General features: G+C 41.6%; 1 protein-coding gene across 3 annotated transcripts in view; it reads left to right on the forward strand.

The window, feature by feature from the left end:
* LOC123515648 (nitric oxide-associated protein 1-like) overlaps nt 1-15,881 on the forward strand; it is a 267,601-nt gene that overhangs the window by 79,783 nt on the left and 171,937 nt on the right. For all 3 annotated transcript variants that reach the window (XM_045274465.1, XM_045274467.1, XM_045274466.1), the window contains one exon: nt 14,233-14,384. In XM_045274465.1, coding sequence (XP_045130400.1) covers nt 14,233-14,384 — 152 coding nt within the window. The remainder of the gene's footprint in view (nt 1-14,232; nt 14,385-15,881) is intronic.

The following is a 15,881-nucleotide window of genomic DNA, read 5'->3' on the forward strand; positions in this document are numbered from 1 at the left end:
ATAAACATTGCCAAACTTTAAACGCGATTTACTCAAAACTAACTTTTGGCGGGAATACCCCTCTTGTTCTAGACGCCTCAGTTGTATGTCTTTATCACTTGATAAGTACCATTTATGTAGATAGCTCATGGACTACCCTCCTCCCATAGCCTGCACAGTTGAAGGTGGATGGCAATTCTCTTCTGTGTTAAGGTCACTATACAGCCACTTGTGCTTTTATTTAGAAGGACTTCTTCCTGATTCACGAAGTGTATTAATAAATCACGCTGTAATAGTTAATTTTAAGGACACTATAATGTTTGTAGGTGAGTAGTCCCTGAGGTAGTATCAAGCTTTTACTCTCTCTCTCTCTCTCTCTCTCTCTCTCTCTCTCTCTCTCTCTCTCTCTCTCTCTCTCTCTCTCTCTCTCTCTCTCTCACACAGTCTTCTCCGAGCTGTTAATGTAAACATGAAATGCCGGGGAAAAAATGTAAGAACAAATAAACTGATTGATAAGAACAAATAAACTGGTTGAATAATATCAAGAGAACTTTCTCCCCACAATCACATTGTTTTCAACTTACAACCCAGTTCACCAGAAAAGGATATAACACTCGCTACAAAGCAAATACAAGAAAAAAGTAATTACACAATATATCCCACTACTTCTCACAGCCTCACTACATTTCACTTGCGTGGCGACACACGCAACTCGATCACTTCATAGTCCCACAAGAAAACTCATTTAACTTGTCTTTAGGGCGAGAATGCACTGTTTATGGAAAGAAATGTACCAAGTGGTGCCATTCTCTCAAGCAAACACGTTCAACCTTGTCTTTTGGAAGCCTCATTACACCGTTTTTTTGTGGGGAGGACGTTCTGGATTGGTGACAGTCTCCCCCCTTTCACTTTACCCTCTTTCCCCCTTCACTTTACCAAATACCACCACCAGCAAAATATCTTCACATTTCTCTATGTTCACAAAAAAAATATCCTACAAAAAAAGAAAAAAACAAACAAAAAAAGCATGGATTTCATGAGCACAGGGAGGAGTAGTAGCCACTATTTGTTAGGAATGAAGGGCAAAGCTAGACTGTATAAGCAGTTTAACAATATATATATATATGCATAAGTGCTATGTTTTATATAAAAGTTATGTTAATTTTTCAGGAGTGAGTATGCAACTGACCTGTTAGGAATGAAGGGTGAATCTAGACTGAGTATGAGAGCAAGAACTCTCGTACTCTCCCACAGTCTAACTTCTTGGAGGCCTTTGTACCCTCCCTCTCCCAAAAGTATTATCAGTCATCACAATATGACTGGCACAGACATAATTGAAAATGATTTGATTGACATTACTACTGGCGTTACATTAATGACATTTTCCCGAACAGCTTCGTTCTCCTTTTACCGACTGGAGTAAAAAATTTGTGGTAGACTTCTGATTATGCTGCAATATAATTTAGTACAGGTAACTCTCGATTTACACAGCAGATACGTTCCAAGAGGCATCACATATTTCAAAATTCACGTAAAACAAACTTGTAATTCTCATAAGAAACAATATATAATAGGGGGGATGCAGGATGTGGTCGAAATCGTGTATAAGCAAACCGATCGCGCAAATTTAATTAATTATAATATTTTTTTCGGTCGCATATTAAGAAAAACTCATAAATTAAACACGCGTAAATCAAGAGTTACCTGTACTTTTAATTCACAGCTGATTAGCTTCTCTCTCCCTCTCTCTGACAGTACCAGTACGGTATGTCTGTACATCTGTATGTGATATGACGATCACAATATGGTCTCTGTTATCCGTGTGTGTCGTAGTTACATTTATAACCTTAATAATTGCTAACTTACTTAATACTAATGTTCCCAGCATTACAAACACAGCTTGCTTTATCACTATATTAAGTGTACAGATAGCTACGCTACACTAAGACAGTCTGCACACACAAGTCCAGAGCTCCATGGCAGTCGCCGGGAGCATCATGGTCAAATAGTGCAATCACTATAAAAAGAAAAAAGTAAAACTAAATTGTACTGACTCATAAGGTGTTGTTCACCATTGTGCCAGATTTCCAATCAAAACACTCAGCCTATACTACTCATGGTTCTTTGATTAAGGTATTGTCAACAAATGACATTCTAAGAATATTCTGACTTCAGTGTTGCCTTGGAATATGAACTTAATCCGATCAAAATTTTGTTCCTACTCCAAAACGTTTTTACTCCAAAGCATCAAAATACATGTATTCTTATGGAAGAAATTATAATTCGTTCCAAACCATCTCCCAAGACCAAAAAAATTTTATTTTCACGTCACGAATTTCAACTGACGTCACAGCAGTAGCCAACGAGATGCCATGCTACCATTCCACTGTCAGTTGGTTGCTACCTCCTCGCAGTCACGCATCTAGCCGCTTCTGCTCCGTTCTACTCCAAGCAACGTCTCGTTGGGTAAGCTTTCTCCTACACAGTCCTAAGTTGACTGTGGGTGAAAAGCACATCGATGGACTACATATTTCTGATAGACAAGCAGTGTGGAGTTTGTATGGGGATTAATGCCACCTTACGGTGACGCCATATGGTGTATTATGACCGTCTTGTCTCTGTCTCTTTTATTGAGCAATGTGATGTTGGGCACAGAGCAGTCTCTTCCTCCACCCCCCTCCCTTTCGTCGTCTTCAGATGGCAAGAAAAGGAAGCGGTGCTCGGTGGATGATTCCACTCCTCCTCCACCTTGCGCTTCACCACTGTCACTCCCGGGGCCGAGCTTGGCAGGCGCCATGTCAGAGTCTGCTGTGTTTGGGAACAGAGTTGCCTTGGATAGGCTGTCTAGCTTAGTGTCAGCCTTATTGACAAGCTGAACATGACCTCGGCACCGCCGGATGCATCTACAGACACCGGGAATGACTTTAGTGGTTTTCATGCGCTCTCGTTGTCTGAAGACGAGGCGGGGGTTGCCCATGCTAGCCAGCCAGACCCTCTTGATGGGTTAGACCACCTTACCCGTGACGATGATGTGGATGAAGATTTTCTGAGGGCTTTGGGTGACCTTTCTGGCCACTTCCATGGCGAGGAGGAGAAGGGAGAGCCGCTGGCCAACAACTTGGCCACTATCCTCATTGCCAGCCTTCGCCGACGGCCTGTGTCTGAGAGTGTGAAGTTAACGTGTGCAAAGATTAGGTTCCCAAGTAATGTGCTGAACCTCACGAGGCCTGTGACAAATGCGGCTATAACCAAGGCCATGAGTGTGAATGGAAGGCTGGTAGATGCCAAGCTTTTCCAGACTAACTGCCTGTTGACAAAAGCAATAGTTCCCATTGCTGTGTGTGTTAATGATATTGGACAAAAGAAGGGTAAGAGCTTGTCGTGTTATTTAGATGGCCTTAATAGTTGTTTGCACCTTCTTACTTCAGCAATGAATTACCTCAACCAGTTGCGGAAGGATGTGGCCCAAATCCATGTCCGTGACTCGGCCATGGTTGATCTCTGCAAATGGGAGTGTGAGGTGGGTCAGCAGGAATTATTTCCCTTTGATGTGACCCGCAAGTGTGACAGGAGATTTTCTTCCTCTTCAGTCTTCACACCGTCCCTTTCAGGCTCACTACCAGTACCGCCCTCGTTTTCAGACCCGGCCTTTTTTCGGCCAGCGGCCTCCCCATGGGAGGGGGATGCACGGGCCGAAGCTACACCAGCACTAACCCCTCTGGTGAGTTCCTCAATTCCACAATTAGTTAATACTCCTGATAATTTTAGAGGAGGTAAGATTATTTCTGCTGAGTCCATGTGGAGGTCAAGATTCCTGGATTTATGATGTGGTGAGGGAGAAATTTCTTGATTTTGTGTCTTTGCCTATTCAGACTGTACCTCCTCGTCCTCTAACCCTGTCTCAAGCTGATGATTGGGCTTTGAACAATGCTTTACATCACTTCCGTATCTAGTCAATTGTGGAGCCTTGTTTACCTGATGTTCATGGTTTCTTTTCAAATGTTTTTCCTATCATCAAGCCAGTTGGCCCAGCAAGAGTCATTCTAAATTTAAAATACCTTAATTTTCATGTACCTTGCTTACATTTTAAGATGGATACATTGAAGGATGTCGTACCCTTAATTTACCCTAACTGTTTCTTTGTTACAGTGGATTTTAAGGATGCTTATTACTCCATTTATGTTAGGCCTGAGGACAGGAAATGGCTACAGTTTATGTGGAAGGGCCGTTATTACAGATTTACTTGCCTCCTGCAGGGGTTATCTTCTGCCCCTCGTATTTTTACAAAGTTAATGAAACCTGTCTTTTCCCACCTGCGATCCCTTGGGATGGTCGTGTTATGTTATTTGGATGACTGTCTTTTCATTGCTTCATCAGTAGAGATTTTACAGGTTCAGGTCAGCTATGCCTTGCATTTCTTTGATTCCCTGGGTCTCACTGTCAATGTGCGGAAGTCGGTTCTGGAGCCTACAAAGAAGGTTACGTTCCTTGGTGTGGTGTTGGACTCTGTTGCCATGACTACCACCTTAACATCTTGTAGGAAGGAGTGCATCAGGGAACAAGGCTTGCTGCTACTTAAGGGTAATGTCACTTTACGGGACTTATCATCTTTCATTGGTTTGACAGTGGCCTCTGCACCTGCAGTAGAGTTAGCTTCTCTCCGTTACAGGTATCTGGAGTTGATTCGAGACCAGGGTCTCGCTCGGTCCTGTGGTGATTTTGACAAGTTTATTTCTTTGGATTGTCATGCCCAACATTTGGTCGCTTGGTGGGTGGCCAATATAGACTTTCAGGAGAAGTCTCTCCTCTCTTCTTCCCCAGATTGTGAGTTGTTTACAGATGCCTGTCTGACTGGTTGGGGCGCTTCAATGGGACACGTCACAACTGGAGGTCACTGGGCCCAGGAGGAGCTGGATCATATAAACATCCTAGAGTTGAAGGCCATTCTGTTGGGCTTGCAGTCCCTGTGTAGGGATAGGTCTGGCTCCCATATTCGACTCCGTTCTGACAACACTACTGCAGTTGCTTGTATAGATCATTGTGGCAGTACAAGACCTAATCTTCATGTCCTTACAATGCAGATTTATGAGTGGGCTGCATCTAGGAATATTACCCTGTCAGCACAGCATATACAGGGTTTGTACAATGTGACAGCTGATGTGGAGTCCAGAGTTAGTAGGATGGATGGTGAGTGGATGTTACAACCCGATATTTTTAACAGAATTTGTCAGCTTTTTTATACTCCAGCTATCGATCTTTTTGCCACTCGCTTAAATGCTCAATTGCCTGCCTATGTCTCCTGGAAGCCAGACCCATCTGCTATGTGCACTAATGCCTTCACCTTGGATTGGGGTGGTAAGAGCTTATATGCATTTCCACCTTTCAGCATTGTCTCCAGAGTTCTCCGGAAACTACAGGACGACAAAGCGACAGCTCTGATGATTCTTCCACTCTGGCCGACACAAGTGTGGTTTCCAACGGCCCTTCAGTTGTTGGCAGCCGATCCAGTTTTGCTTCCACACTGTCCTCTGTTTCTCCCTCAACAACCAACTCTAACACACCCTCGAGCTCGGAGGTTGGTTTTGACAGCGATGGTGCTCTCCGGGCAGCATTCATGCGTCGTGGCCTTTCGCAGGAGGTTGCCCAGTTTTTCCTTCGTTCCTGGAGAACTAGTACTAGGGCACAATATAGGCCGCATATCAGCAGCTGGTTGTTGTTTTGCTTCCGAAAGGAAACTGATCCGTTTAAGCCACCTGTGAGTATCCTGTTGGATCACCTTTTGTTACAATATCAACGCAGCACAGGTTGGGGATACAGCTCCATGAATACAATCCGTTCAGCCATCTCTGCTATTGCTACTATTGATGGTCATCCTGCAGGACAACATCCGTTAGTCTCTCGGTTTATGAAGGCAGTTTTCTTAGAAAGACCTCTTCCACGCTCCCATGCAACTTAGGATCCTCAGGTAGTGTTGGATTATATCTGTGGTCTTGGCCTTACTGTGGACTTGTCTCTTCTTCAGTTGTCAAGGAAACTAGTTATTCTTATGCTTTTGTTGTCAGGCCACTGCAGTCAGACCTTACATTTACTAGATCTTAGAAACATGTCTGTCACAGAGTTTCGGGTTGGTTTTGGGATTGGAGACTTATTAAAAACCTCTTGTCCTGGGGTCCACATGTCAGGCTTGTTTTTTGATGCCTACCCGCATGACAGCCGCTTGTGTGTTGTTGACACCATCAAACATTATCTAGATAGGACTAGCTCCATCCGTGGGTCACTTACGGGTTTTTTCCTGACTACACAACCTCTGGTTCGGTTGGCCTCCCGGGATACATTGCGTCGTTGGGTGAGAGACGTGATGGGAGCTGCTGGCATTGACATTACTGTCTTCTCTCTCCATTCTACTAGGTCAGCCTCTTCCAGTAAGACAGCCCGAATGTTGCCTCTTGTTACAGTAGTCTCCACCATTGGATGGGCGAGGGAGTCTACTTTTACCCGACACTATCGGAAGCCTCTTGCCCAACAGGTCCAGTCTGCTAGAGCAGTTTTGTTGTAATGCTTTTGTTCTTTTCTCATGTTAAATTTTGTAAGGGTTTGTGATGCCCTTCAGGTTTGCGAAGTGGGGAAAGAATTTTTTTTTTTTTTTTTGTTTCTGTAAGATTCTGGGGATTGGGTCACATAATGTTCAAGAAATATATACACTATATGTACTTGGTTGTGGCATAAACTTAGGGACAAAAATTGTTCTGTACCCTGTGGAAGGTTCTTGGGATTGTTTGTGATACTGTCCTGAAATACATGTGATGGGTCTTATGTTTGCTATTTTGGTAATTTCCTTACCAATGTTCTGAGTACAGTAAAACTTCGCTTAACGAACATCTCTAAGGACGAACAATTCGGGAGACGACCAAAAAATTTGTCAATATATCAACCCAGGGGACGAATGATGTTTCGGGGGACGAATGCAGTTAAACGGCTCGCCGGTAGGCAAGCTGTTTGTGTAATAGCCAACCCGGCTATTACACAACAACAAAACAAAACATAAGCACAAAAGAAAATAGAAACAGGAACATATGAAGAATATTACATAACATAATCTCCGTGCCACCACGATTTTCTCCTGTTTTTCCTGGGACTTGTGACGCTACACAGCTGTTGTGTAGCTCTGGCACGCTGCGCACATCCAAAGTCCTCTCTCATGACTGTCTTCTCGGATCTTGTCTGTCTTCCTCCCCATCCTCTTCTCCTCCATTCCATCATGCCATCAACGTCCAGTCTCTCAGGTAAATAACCTTTTCTTTTTATTCATTTTATTATTATTTTGATAGCATTTAGGTAAGTAAAACAATTTAGGCTTTTTATAATTATTTCGTTCATGTCATGCATACATTAAAGGTCTATTTTGAATGGGTTTTATGGACAAAAGTATGATTTATTTTTTTGGTATGGAACAGATTAATGGTATTTCAATACATTCTTATAGGAAAAATTGATTCAGGGGACGAACAAATCAGGTGCCGAACAGGATTTAATAACGAATTATGGTCGTGAGCTGAGGTTTTACTGTATTGCTTTTCGTTTTTTTCCTGGATTTTGTATTTTAGTAGGTTTGAGGAACCTCTCTAAAGCTCTCGTTGGCTACCGCTGTGACGTCAGTTGAAATTCGTGACGTGAAATTGTAAGATTAAACGAGTACTTACCAAGTATGAAGTTTGATCGTAATTTCACGAACATTCAGTGACGTCACCGTGGTGTACAACGCCCTCCCTCCCCACCCTGTCTGTTTTGTGATCCTCACTTTAGGGCGAAGGGTCCTTGCGGTAATTTGTAACTGCTTCCTCAAACCTCCTCTCTAAAGTGACTGACGATGGAATGGTAGCATGGCATCTTGTTGTACACCACTGTGACGTCGTTGAATGTTCGTGAAATTATGATCAAACTTCATACTTGGTAAGTACTCGTTTAATCTTACAATTTTCACCTAATTTCTTACTTTTTGCATACAGTAAGTCCTTGTTATACAGTAGTTCTTTATACGGTAAATTTGCAGTTACAGTATTTGGAAATTACTACCCTAGATTCGATATACGGTAAGAAAAATTCACAGATGCGGTATCCGCTCATGTCATCCGAGAGGGCACAGCGTGTGGGAGCAGGAGTGATGATGTCATCCACGCCGCAACTCCCCGCTACTCACAGTACTGACTTTAACTTGACCACACTTGGAGCTTATTATTAAATATTAAAGTGTCTATTGTAAGCACAAATATATTCATAATAATCATGGCAAAGACTTAAAGCCTACTACCAGCGGCAAACCATGCAGTAACTGATAAAAGGCACAGATGGGCCTGGCAAGCCCACTATCAGAGAATGGTGGAAGTCGTATAACATCAAGCACACCTTAGATAACATCAAGTCATCTTGGGACAAAGTGAAGACGTCTAACATGAACTTTGTGTGGAATAAAATATGGCCAGAATGCACATATGACTTCCCAGGCTTCGCTGAAGATGACATCGGTGCGATCAGAAATGATATAGTAAATCTATGCCATAGGGCTGATTTCGATAAAGTTGATGATGATGATGATGATGTTCAAGATCTTTTGGAAAGCCATGCTGAACCTCTCTCAAATGATGAACTAGACAAGGCATCACAGGAGGCAGAAAAAGAGGGAGACGAGCAAGAAGAACCTGTGCATAGCCTGGACATCACAACTCTTAGAGAATGTCTCGGTGGTATCTAAAAGCTCTGGAAACCCTGAAGGAACATGACCCAAATCCTGCCAGGAGTAGCAAAGTGGCTCATGATAGAGAAAAGTGTCAAGATTTATCAAGAAATCTATGATGAAAAAACAAGAAAAACCAAACAGTCCTCCATCTACTCCTTCTTCAAGCCAGTCAGACATGCCATCCCTGTCACACCTGTCGACCCTGCTACAGTTGGCCCTTCCACATCTGGTACCAACGGTTCTACAGCTGGCCCTTCCTCCATATCCTCTTTCTTCAAACCAGTGAAACGTGCTGACCCTGATACAGCTGGCCCTTCCTCCATATCCTCTTTCTTCAAACCAATGAAACATGCCGACCCTGCTACAGCTGGGCCTTCCACATCTGCTTCCGACAGTGCAGACGATGACGTCTTATCCTCGTTTGCCCACTCAGCGGAAGATGAGTAAAGGCTGAAATCCCTACTGTCCCTTAGCCTTGGGAGGGACATCATCTCATAGAATACATGGCGATTGAAAGGTAAATAAAAAAAATTTTGTTTATTTCTTTTGTGCAGTACTTTCAATTTTTTTTTAGTGACTATTTTTATGTATTTTCATTTCTGTAGGGGTGACTTTTGACATGCTGGAACGCATTCCCTATTTTTACATGTTATAATGGGTTCGGTATACAGTAATTTTGATTTGCAGTAAGGTTTTCAGGAACGCATATGTACCATATAACGAGGACTTACTGTACTATTACTATATATACTACTACTACTATTATGCTATAACTATAAAAGATAGGAAAATAAAGCAGGAAAGTAAGCAAAATGTAATATAATAAAAATTCAAGTTCTCGTGGTCAGAAACAAGCGTCACCACATCCTCCTCATGTGACTCCATCAAGCCAGCACCTTACACTCTTATATAAGCCAATAAGTTTTTCTTTGATATACTGCATTCATCATGAAAAATAAATCGGGGAAGTAAGCATATTATAACGTGAAAATTCAACTTCTTTGCAGACAGAAACAAGTGTCAACACATCCTCCTCAGCCGATTCCATCAAGCCAGCAGTACGCACTCTTATCTAAACCAATAACGAGATAAAAATTAAGATTCCAATATTGTCATGCATCATAATATGTTTCTAAACTGCTTACTTATCCATAGAAATACATGTATATCTTTTATCTCACCAAGAAATACATAAAAAATTATAAAATACAGCATACTGACATAAGGTACAGTGGAACCATGCGCGCTTTGGGGTCCAAGGGATCTTCAAGCGCACGGGTTCGAATCCTGTCCACGGTCCGAGTGTAGGTTGGGCTTCCTCACTCGGGGCAACGGTTTCCTAGCGGGTGGGCTTTAAGATAGGAGGTACCCTAAAAAGTATCCCCTTTAGCCCATAAATTTCTGTGAAAAGCTCACATGGTATAAAAAAAAAAAAAAGTGCTTTCACCATCCTCACGCTCAGCGCCCTCACACCTCCACAAACATATCCTTGTAAAGGCTGATACATGATTGGCTAAGTGTCCACCATCTTGAAAACAATGGGCCAATGACAGACCTCGATATATGACAGATAGCCTCAAGCATACACAAACTGTGCAGCATAAAGGAGCGCAGCTTCTGAAAAGTGCCACGATCATGCCTGACGGGCTCTAACGTAAGAGCCACGATCGTGTCTGACGGGCTATAAAGGTTAAGGAGCTGGATCCAAGAAACTTTAACTATGTCAGAGCAACCTCCTGCCACAAAATGGCATCCATGAATGCTTGGAGGGACGGTAACGAGGTTGTTATCAGGTTGCTGGAAACACCACGTCTCGAGGTGGTTACTGTCTTATATATACATTTATATTCACAAAACAACATATTTATTACCCTTTTGCAAACCTTGCCCCCAAGAAAGGATTGTTTTGTAATGCATAAAGTGAAATGTTACATGGAATACCAAAAATATAGCAAAGATGAGATTGGTTGCAGACATGGCGGGGACTTGCAGCGACTCGGCCGCTTCTTCTTCTTGTGACCCTTTTAGCTTACGTGATGCTTTCACCACGATATTTATGTTTCCACTCATTTATTACCTGCTATAATGGATAGCATGTCTCTGTGTTCATACACGATCATGCCATGAGGATCACCTTGACTCCGTGGCACCAAGTGATAGTGAATTACTAATGAAATACCGCTTCCCTCGGCATGAATTACTTGCTTTAGAACTTCATCTAGCAGAGGAGGACTCAGTGACTCAGTGGGGTATGCAATTCTCACTCATACCCAGATTTTGCTTCACTTATATACTGACTATATGTACACCAAAGCAAACTATTGTTATGTATAAATGGATGGGTTTTCAACGCTGCCTATACCAACCCATTCTAACCCACCCTAATCTTGATGTTTCCATTTCTTAGCAATGTAGAACAAATTAATAAAACATACTCCAGCAGTTAGGTCAAGAAATAGGTTAATGCCCATATAAAACATACTGGGTATGTAAGTCACCAATGTTCAAAAAAAGCAAACGGAAAGATTTTTTTTTACGCAAAGCAATGTCCAAATCATTAAATAAATTCCACATGCAATTTGGTTAAGATGAAACAATGAGGAAACAGCTCACTGTGTTTACTACCATTGGCAAACATTCAAACAATATTTCTCTTTTTTGTCTTGATTTTGGTTTACCGCCTGCCTGAAATCACACCCCGACACTACACCTCCTATACCAGTGTTAAAGCCTCAATGTTGGCGACTCCTTGTGTCCTTGTTTTGTTATGGGGTTTACTTATCATGATGAAAGCAATGTGAGGACTGCTGACTGTGTTGAGTAGTAGCTGTGGGCACATGACACTGTATCTGTGTTTGTGAACAATACCATAAGATTTCTTGATCCCTACAGTAGGGATAACATAAAGCCGCATTTTGATTGGCTGCCTGTCCTCGTGATGACACGGTAGTGACGTATCAGCTCTGGCAGCCAATGAGGACTCTTAGGCAGGCTACCAACCTCCAACCGTCAACAACAACGAATCTTTGTGGATACCATTTGATGAGGGTTGCTATGAGAGCGGGAGGTTGGTATGGAGGTTATTCGTACCAACATAGACAACAACCTGCTTCTTGGATCCGGCCCAAGATTTTTAATTCATGAGCTGGATACTCTCTCTTCTCCTCGGATCTTCTAGAATCTTCCATACATCTGTCTGCATATCTTGTGACCATGTGTGCTGCTACACTAGGCAATGATCTTAATAACTAAAATAACTTAATATTATTATCCCCTGCACTACAAAACAACAACCAAACAACTACAAAAAACACTCCTGAGGCACTGAGGCAGCGCGGTGCCCCAGCATGCAGTGAGTTGATCGCACAGTGCTGCACGCAGTCTTTTGACTGTGTTTGTTATTGTTCACACTCCCAAGCAAAGTTCGTCTTCCAATGCAAAAAAAAACAACTATTTTGTTTGTAATCCAAATTGTTCATACTCAAAAGCATTCATACTCCAAGGTACCACTGTATTTCATTAAATAGCAGGTGATAGAAATAAGTGTTATATAGCAAATAAAATGGATTTGTATAATGTTGTGGCATATCAGGACAGGTGACGTTGCCACTCGACCCAAGGTGGCATTTTCCCTAGGGGAAGAGAGGGGGAGGAAGTTAGGTCACCATGCAGGTTGCTCACTTCTCATCTGGTCACCACGATGGAAGGACACACTGATGCTTCCCCGTCTTACTGTGTGTTGTACAGCCAAACCAAGGAATTTGTCTACAGAATTAATAGATACTTCTTAAAAGAAAAAGCTTGCAAGGAATACTTTTACCCACAAATCAAGCAAGGAAGAGGACAGCAGATGCAGCTGGTATATCTGAAGCCATGATGAAGAGGATTTGTCCCAGTGCAAACAAGATATGCACCACACCACCACAACCTTATCAGTGTTTCTTTTCCCCATTCATTATATTACACTGGGTATCGCAAGAGGACACAATATTACGTAATTTTTACTTTTATAACCAGCATCTTTACTGTATTTAATTTACCTATGACACCTTCATGTTTTGTCCCCACCCCTTTTTTTTATTTCTTTTTTGCAAAGTCATGCATTAAATTGATTAAAGAACAGTTATTCCATTTTCCTTGAAGTAATGAGAGATATGACAGCATCGCATGGATTATTGGTCTCGCCCTACAGGTCAGTACAATTTAGTTTTAATATAGATTCCGTCTCCCTATGCAGTTTCTCATGTCCACCTTCATCAGCAACAACTCACTTGCAAGGAAGATATGGTCTCACCAGCCTTCTTAATAGAGTCTGCTGACTTGAAAATAGTAGAGACAGTAGGTGAAGTCAAGATGGTGGTGAGCAATGCTATTAGTTTTCTCGCCTCTCTTGTGTCTGTGAATAATACCCAGCTTCACTTCGAGAGTAAGAGACTTCCTGGTCTTCTTAGCAACACTAGGCGACATTGCAGGGCGTTTTGGTGGTAAATTGAGAGAGGGAAAACGAGCTGCTGCTGACGCTGTTATTGTTTTGAACAGGGGGAGTGAGTGGTGCGTGTATTGTCCACGAGAGGCACTGGTGTATTCAAAAGCCTGTCGGCTTGCGTGATACAGCGGGCCTTTCAAACTTGGAAAAAAATACCTGGATAAAACTTTGTTATAGCGAGTTTGGTGTTCATTAAACGAGCAGATGGTAGTAAAATGAAACCTTCGTTGTAGCGAAATTTCATTGTGTGAACCTTCGTTAAGCGGGGGTTGCCTGTATATATATATATATATATATATATATATATATATATATATATATATATATATATATATATATATATATATATATATATATATATATATAATCCATATTTCATAAACTGTAATGGGTGTCCAGACAAATATTTATAGTGTTTGAAATAAAAAAAAAACATTCCCCTACATATTGTCAGTAAACTCTCTAGTTTCCCTTGCAAATTGCTATTTTCCCTGTAGGCATCCCCCACCCCCTACATTAGGCTAAAATCACCTACTGTAGGGGATTTTCTCAGTGAGTGGGGACCTTGGCACAGGGTAGCTTCGGTTTACACTTCCACCTGGCGAGCTGGTGGAGGATTTGACTGGGTGGGTGGCGCGCGAGATATGGATGTCGAATTGGTGAGTCAGTCGGTCAAACCTTGAGGATTGGGTATTAATTAACCGAGTTCGAATTGGCAATAATTTGAACTGCAAACAGTTGAATCACGAGGATCCCCTGTATTTCTTATGGGAAAATTATGTTTGAATAACACAATTTTGAAAAACTCAACATCCAGAAACATAACCCTTGAGTTAATTAAGAGTTGACTGTATGTTGTACTATCTTGTGGATTTTTTTACAGGTCTTTACTTACCAAAATATGAACCTATGAAAACAATACTAGAAAAGTTCATGATGCACATTCTTTTTTGTATAGTGTTTGTATTTTTCTATTTTCTGTTTTTAGTGGCATAATGTGCTTATGGTGTGAAACAAATATTTTCTTTTCCAGGTGACATTTACATCTTGGGATGCACCAACTCTGGGAAATCAACCTTATTCAATGCATTACTTGGGTCAGACCTGTGTAAAACTGATGCCTCCACCCTGATTCAACGTGCCACTGTATCCCCTTGGCCTGGAACCACACTTAACATGCTCAAGGTACAATGCTTGATCACTTTGTTTGTATTGCAATTTTTTAGGTACTTCTAGACATTACAATTCAAGTTACCTGAAGGATTTCTCTCTCTCTCTCTCTCTCTCTCTCTCTCTCTCTCTCTCTCTCTCTCTCTCTCTCTCTCTCTCTCTCTCTCTCTCTCTCTCTCTCTCTCTCTCTCTCTCTCTCTCTCTCTCTCTCTCTCTCTCTCTCTCTCTCTCTCTCTCTCTCTCTCTCTCTCTCTCTCACATTTTGACCTGCTACCACTAACAGTTGAAATGGTCTATGTAATACACTAAGTAAATAGATACTATATGCATGGCACACACACACACACACACACACACAAGGAAAAGGACTTGGGAGTGACAATGGAAGAAAATAATCAACCGGTAAGCCATATTGACAGAATTTTCAGAGAGACGTATAATTTGCTAAGGAATATTGGAGTAGCATTTCACTATATGGACAAGGAAATGATGAAGAAATTGATAAGTACTAAAATAAGACCTAGATTGGAATATGCAGGAGTTGTGTGGACTCCCCATAAAAAGAAACACATAAGAAAATTAGAGAGACTACAAAAAATGGCTAACCAAGAATGGTTCCAGAATTTAAAGGGATGGCATATGAGGAAAGACTAAAGGCAATGGATCTACCAACCTTGGAGCAGAGAAGAGAGAGAGGGGATCTGATACAAGTTTATAAATTGATTAATGGAATGGATGAAGTGGATAATGAGAAACTGATCCTGAGAGAAGAATATGACTTTAGAAGCACAAGATCGCATAGTAAGAAACTAAGGAAGGGACGATGTCTGAGAGATGTTAAAAAATTTAGTTTCCCACAAAGATGTGTTGAGACTTGGAACAGTTTGAGTGAGGAAGTGGTATCAGCTAAGAGTGTGCATAGTTTTAAAGAAAAATTGGATAAGTGTAGATATGGAGACGGGACCACACGAGCATAAAGCCCAGGCCCTGTAAAACTACAACTAGGTAAATACACACGAGGTGCGGTAGAGGAAGCACGCAATACCGTCGCTCCCGAGAATCAGCTGATCTTCACTACCTTTGTTTGGGTTTGCAGTGGCCTGGGCGAAAAGTGTGGACTCATTTTTTTTTTTTTTCATGAATACAGTGTTAAATAATAATGAGTGAGAAAGATATTCCATCTAAATGCAGGTATGTGACAAGGGAAAGAATGAAAGCTGATGATGACAATGTTGGTGAGGGAAAAAGAGAATTTGAAGGCTTTGATACGGCGCAAACTTCACTATTTGATAGAGTCTTGACTATCGAACGTAAATTAGATAAATTGATAAAGGAGAATATGGGAATGAAAGAGAATGAAGAACAGGATAAAGAGCTCCAGAAATTGAAAGAAAGGATAAAAAGAGTGAAAGAAAACGAAACTAGGCTAAGAACCGAAAATGAAGAATTAAAAGTCCAAATAGCGAACTACAAGAAATTGATGGAAGAAGGACTCGGTAAAGCCGAGAAAGA

This window comes from Portunus trituberculatus, chromosome 39 (genome assembly GCF_017591435.1).
Source record: "Portunus trituberculatus isolate SZX2019 chromosome 39, ASM1759143v1, whole genome shotgun sequence".
NCBI lineage: Eukaryota > Metazoa > Arthropoda > Malacostraca > Decapoda > Portunidae > Portunus > Portunus trituberculatus.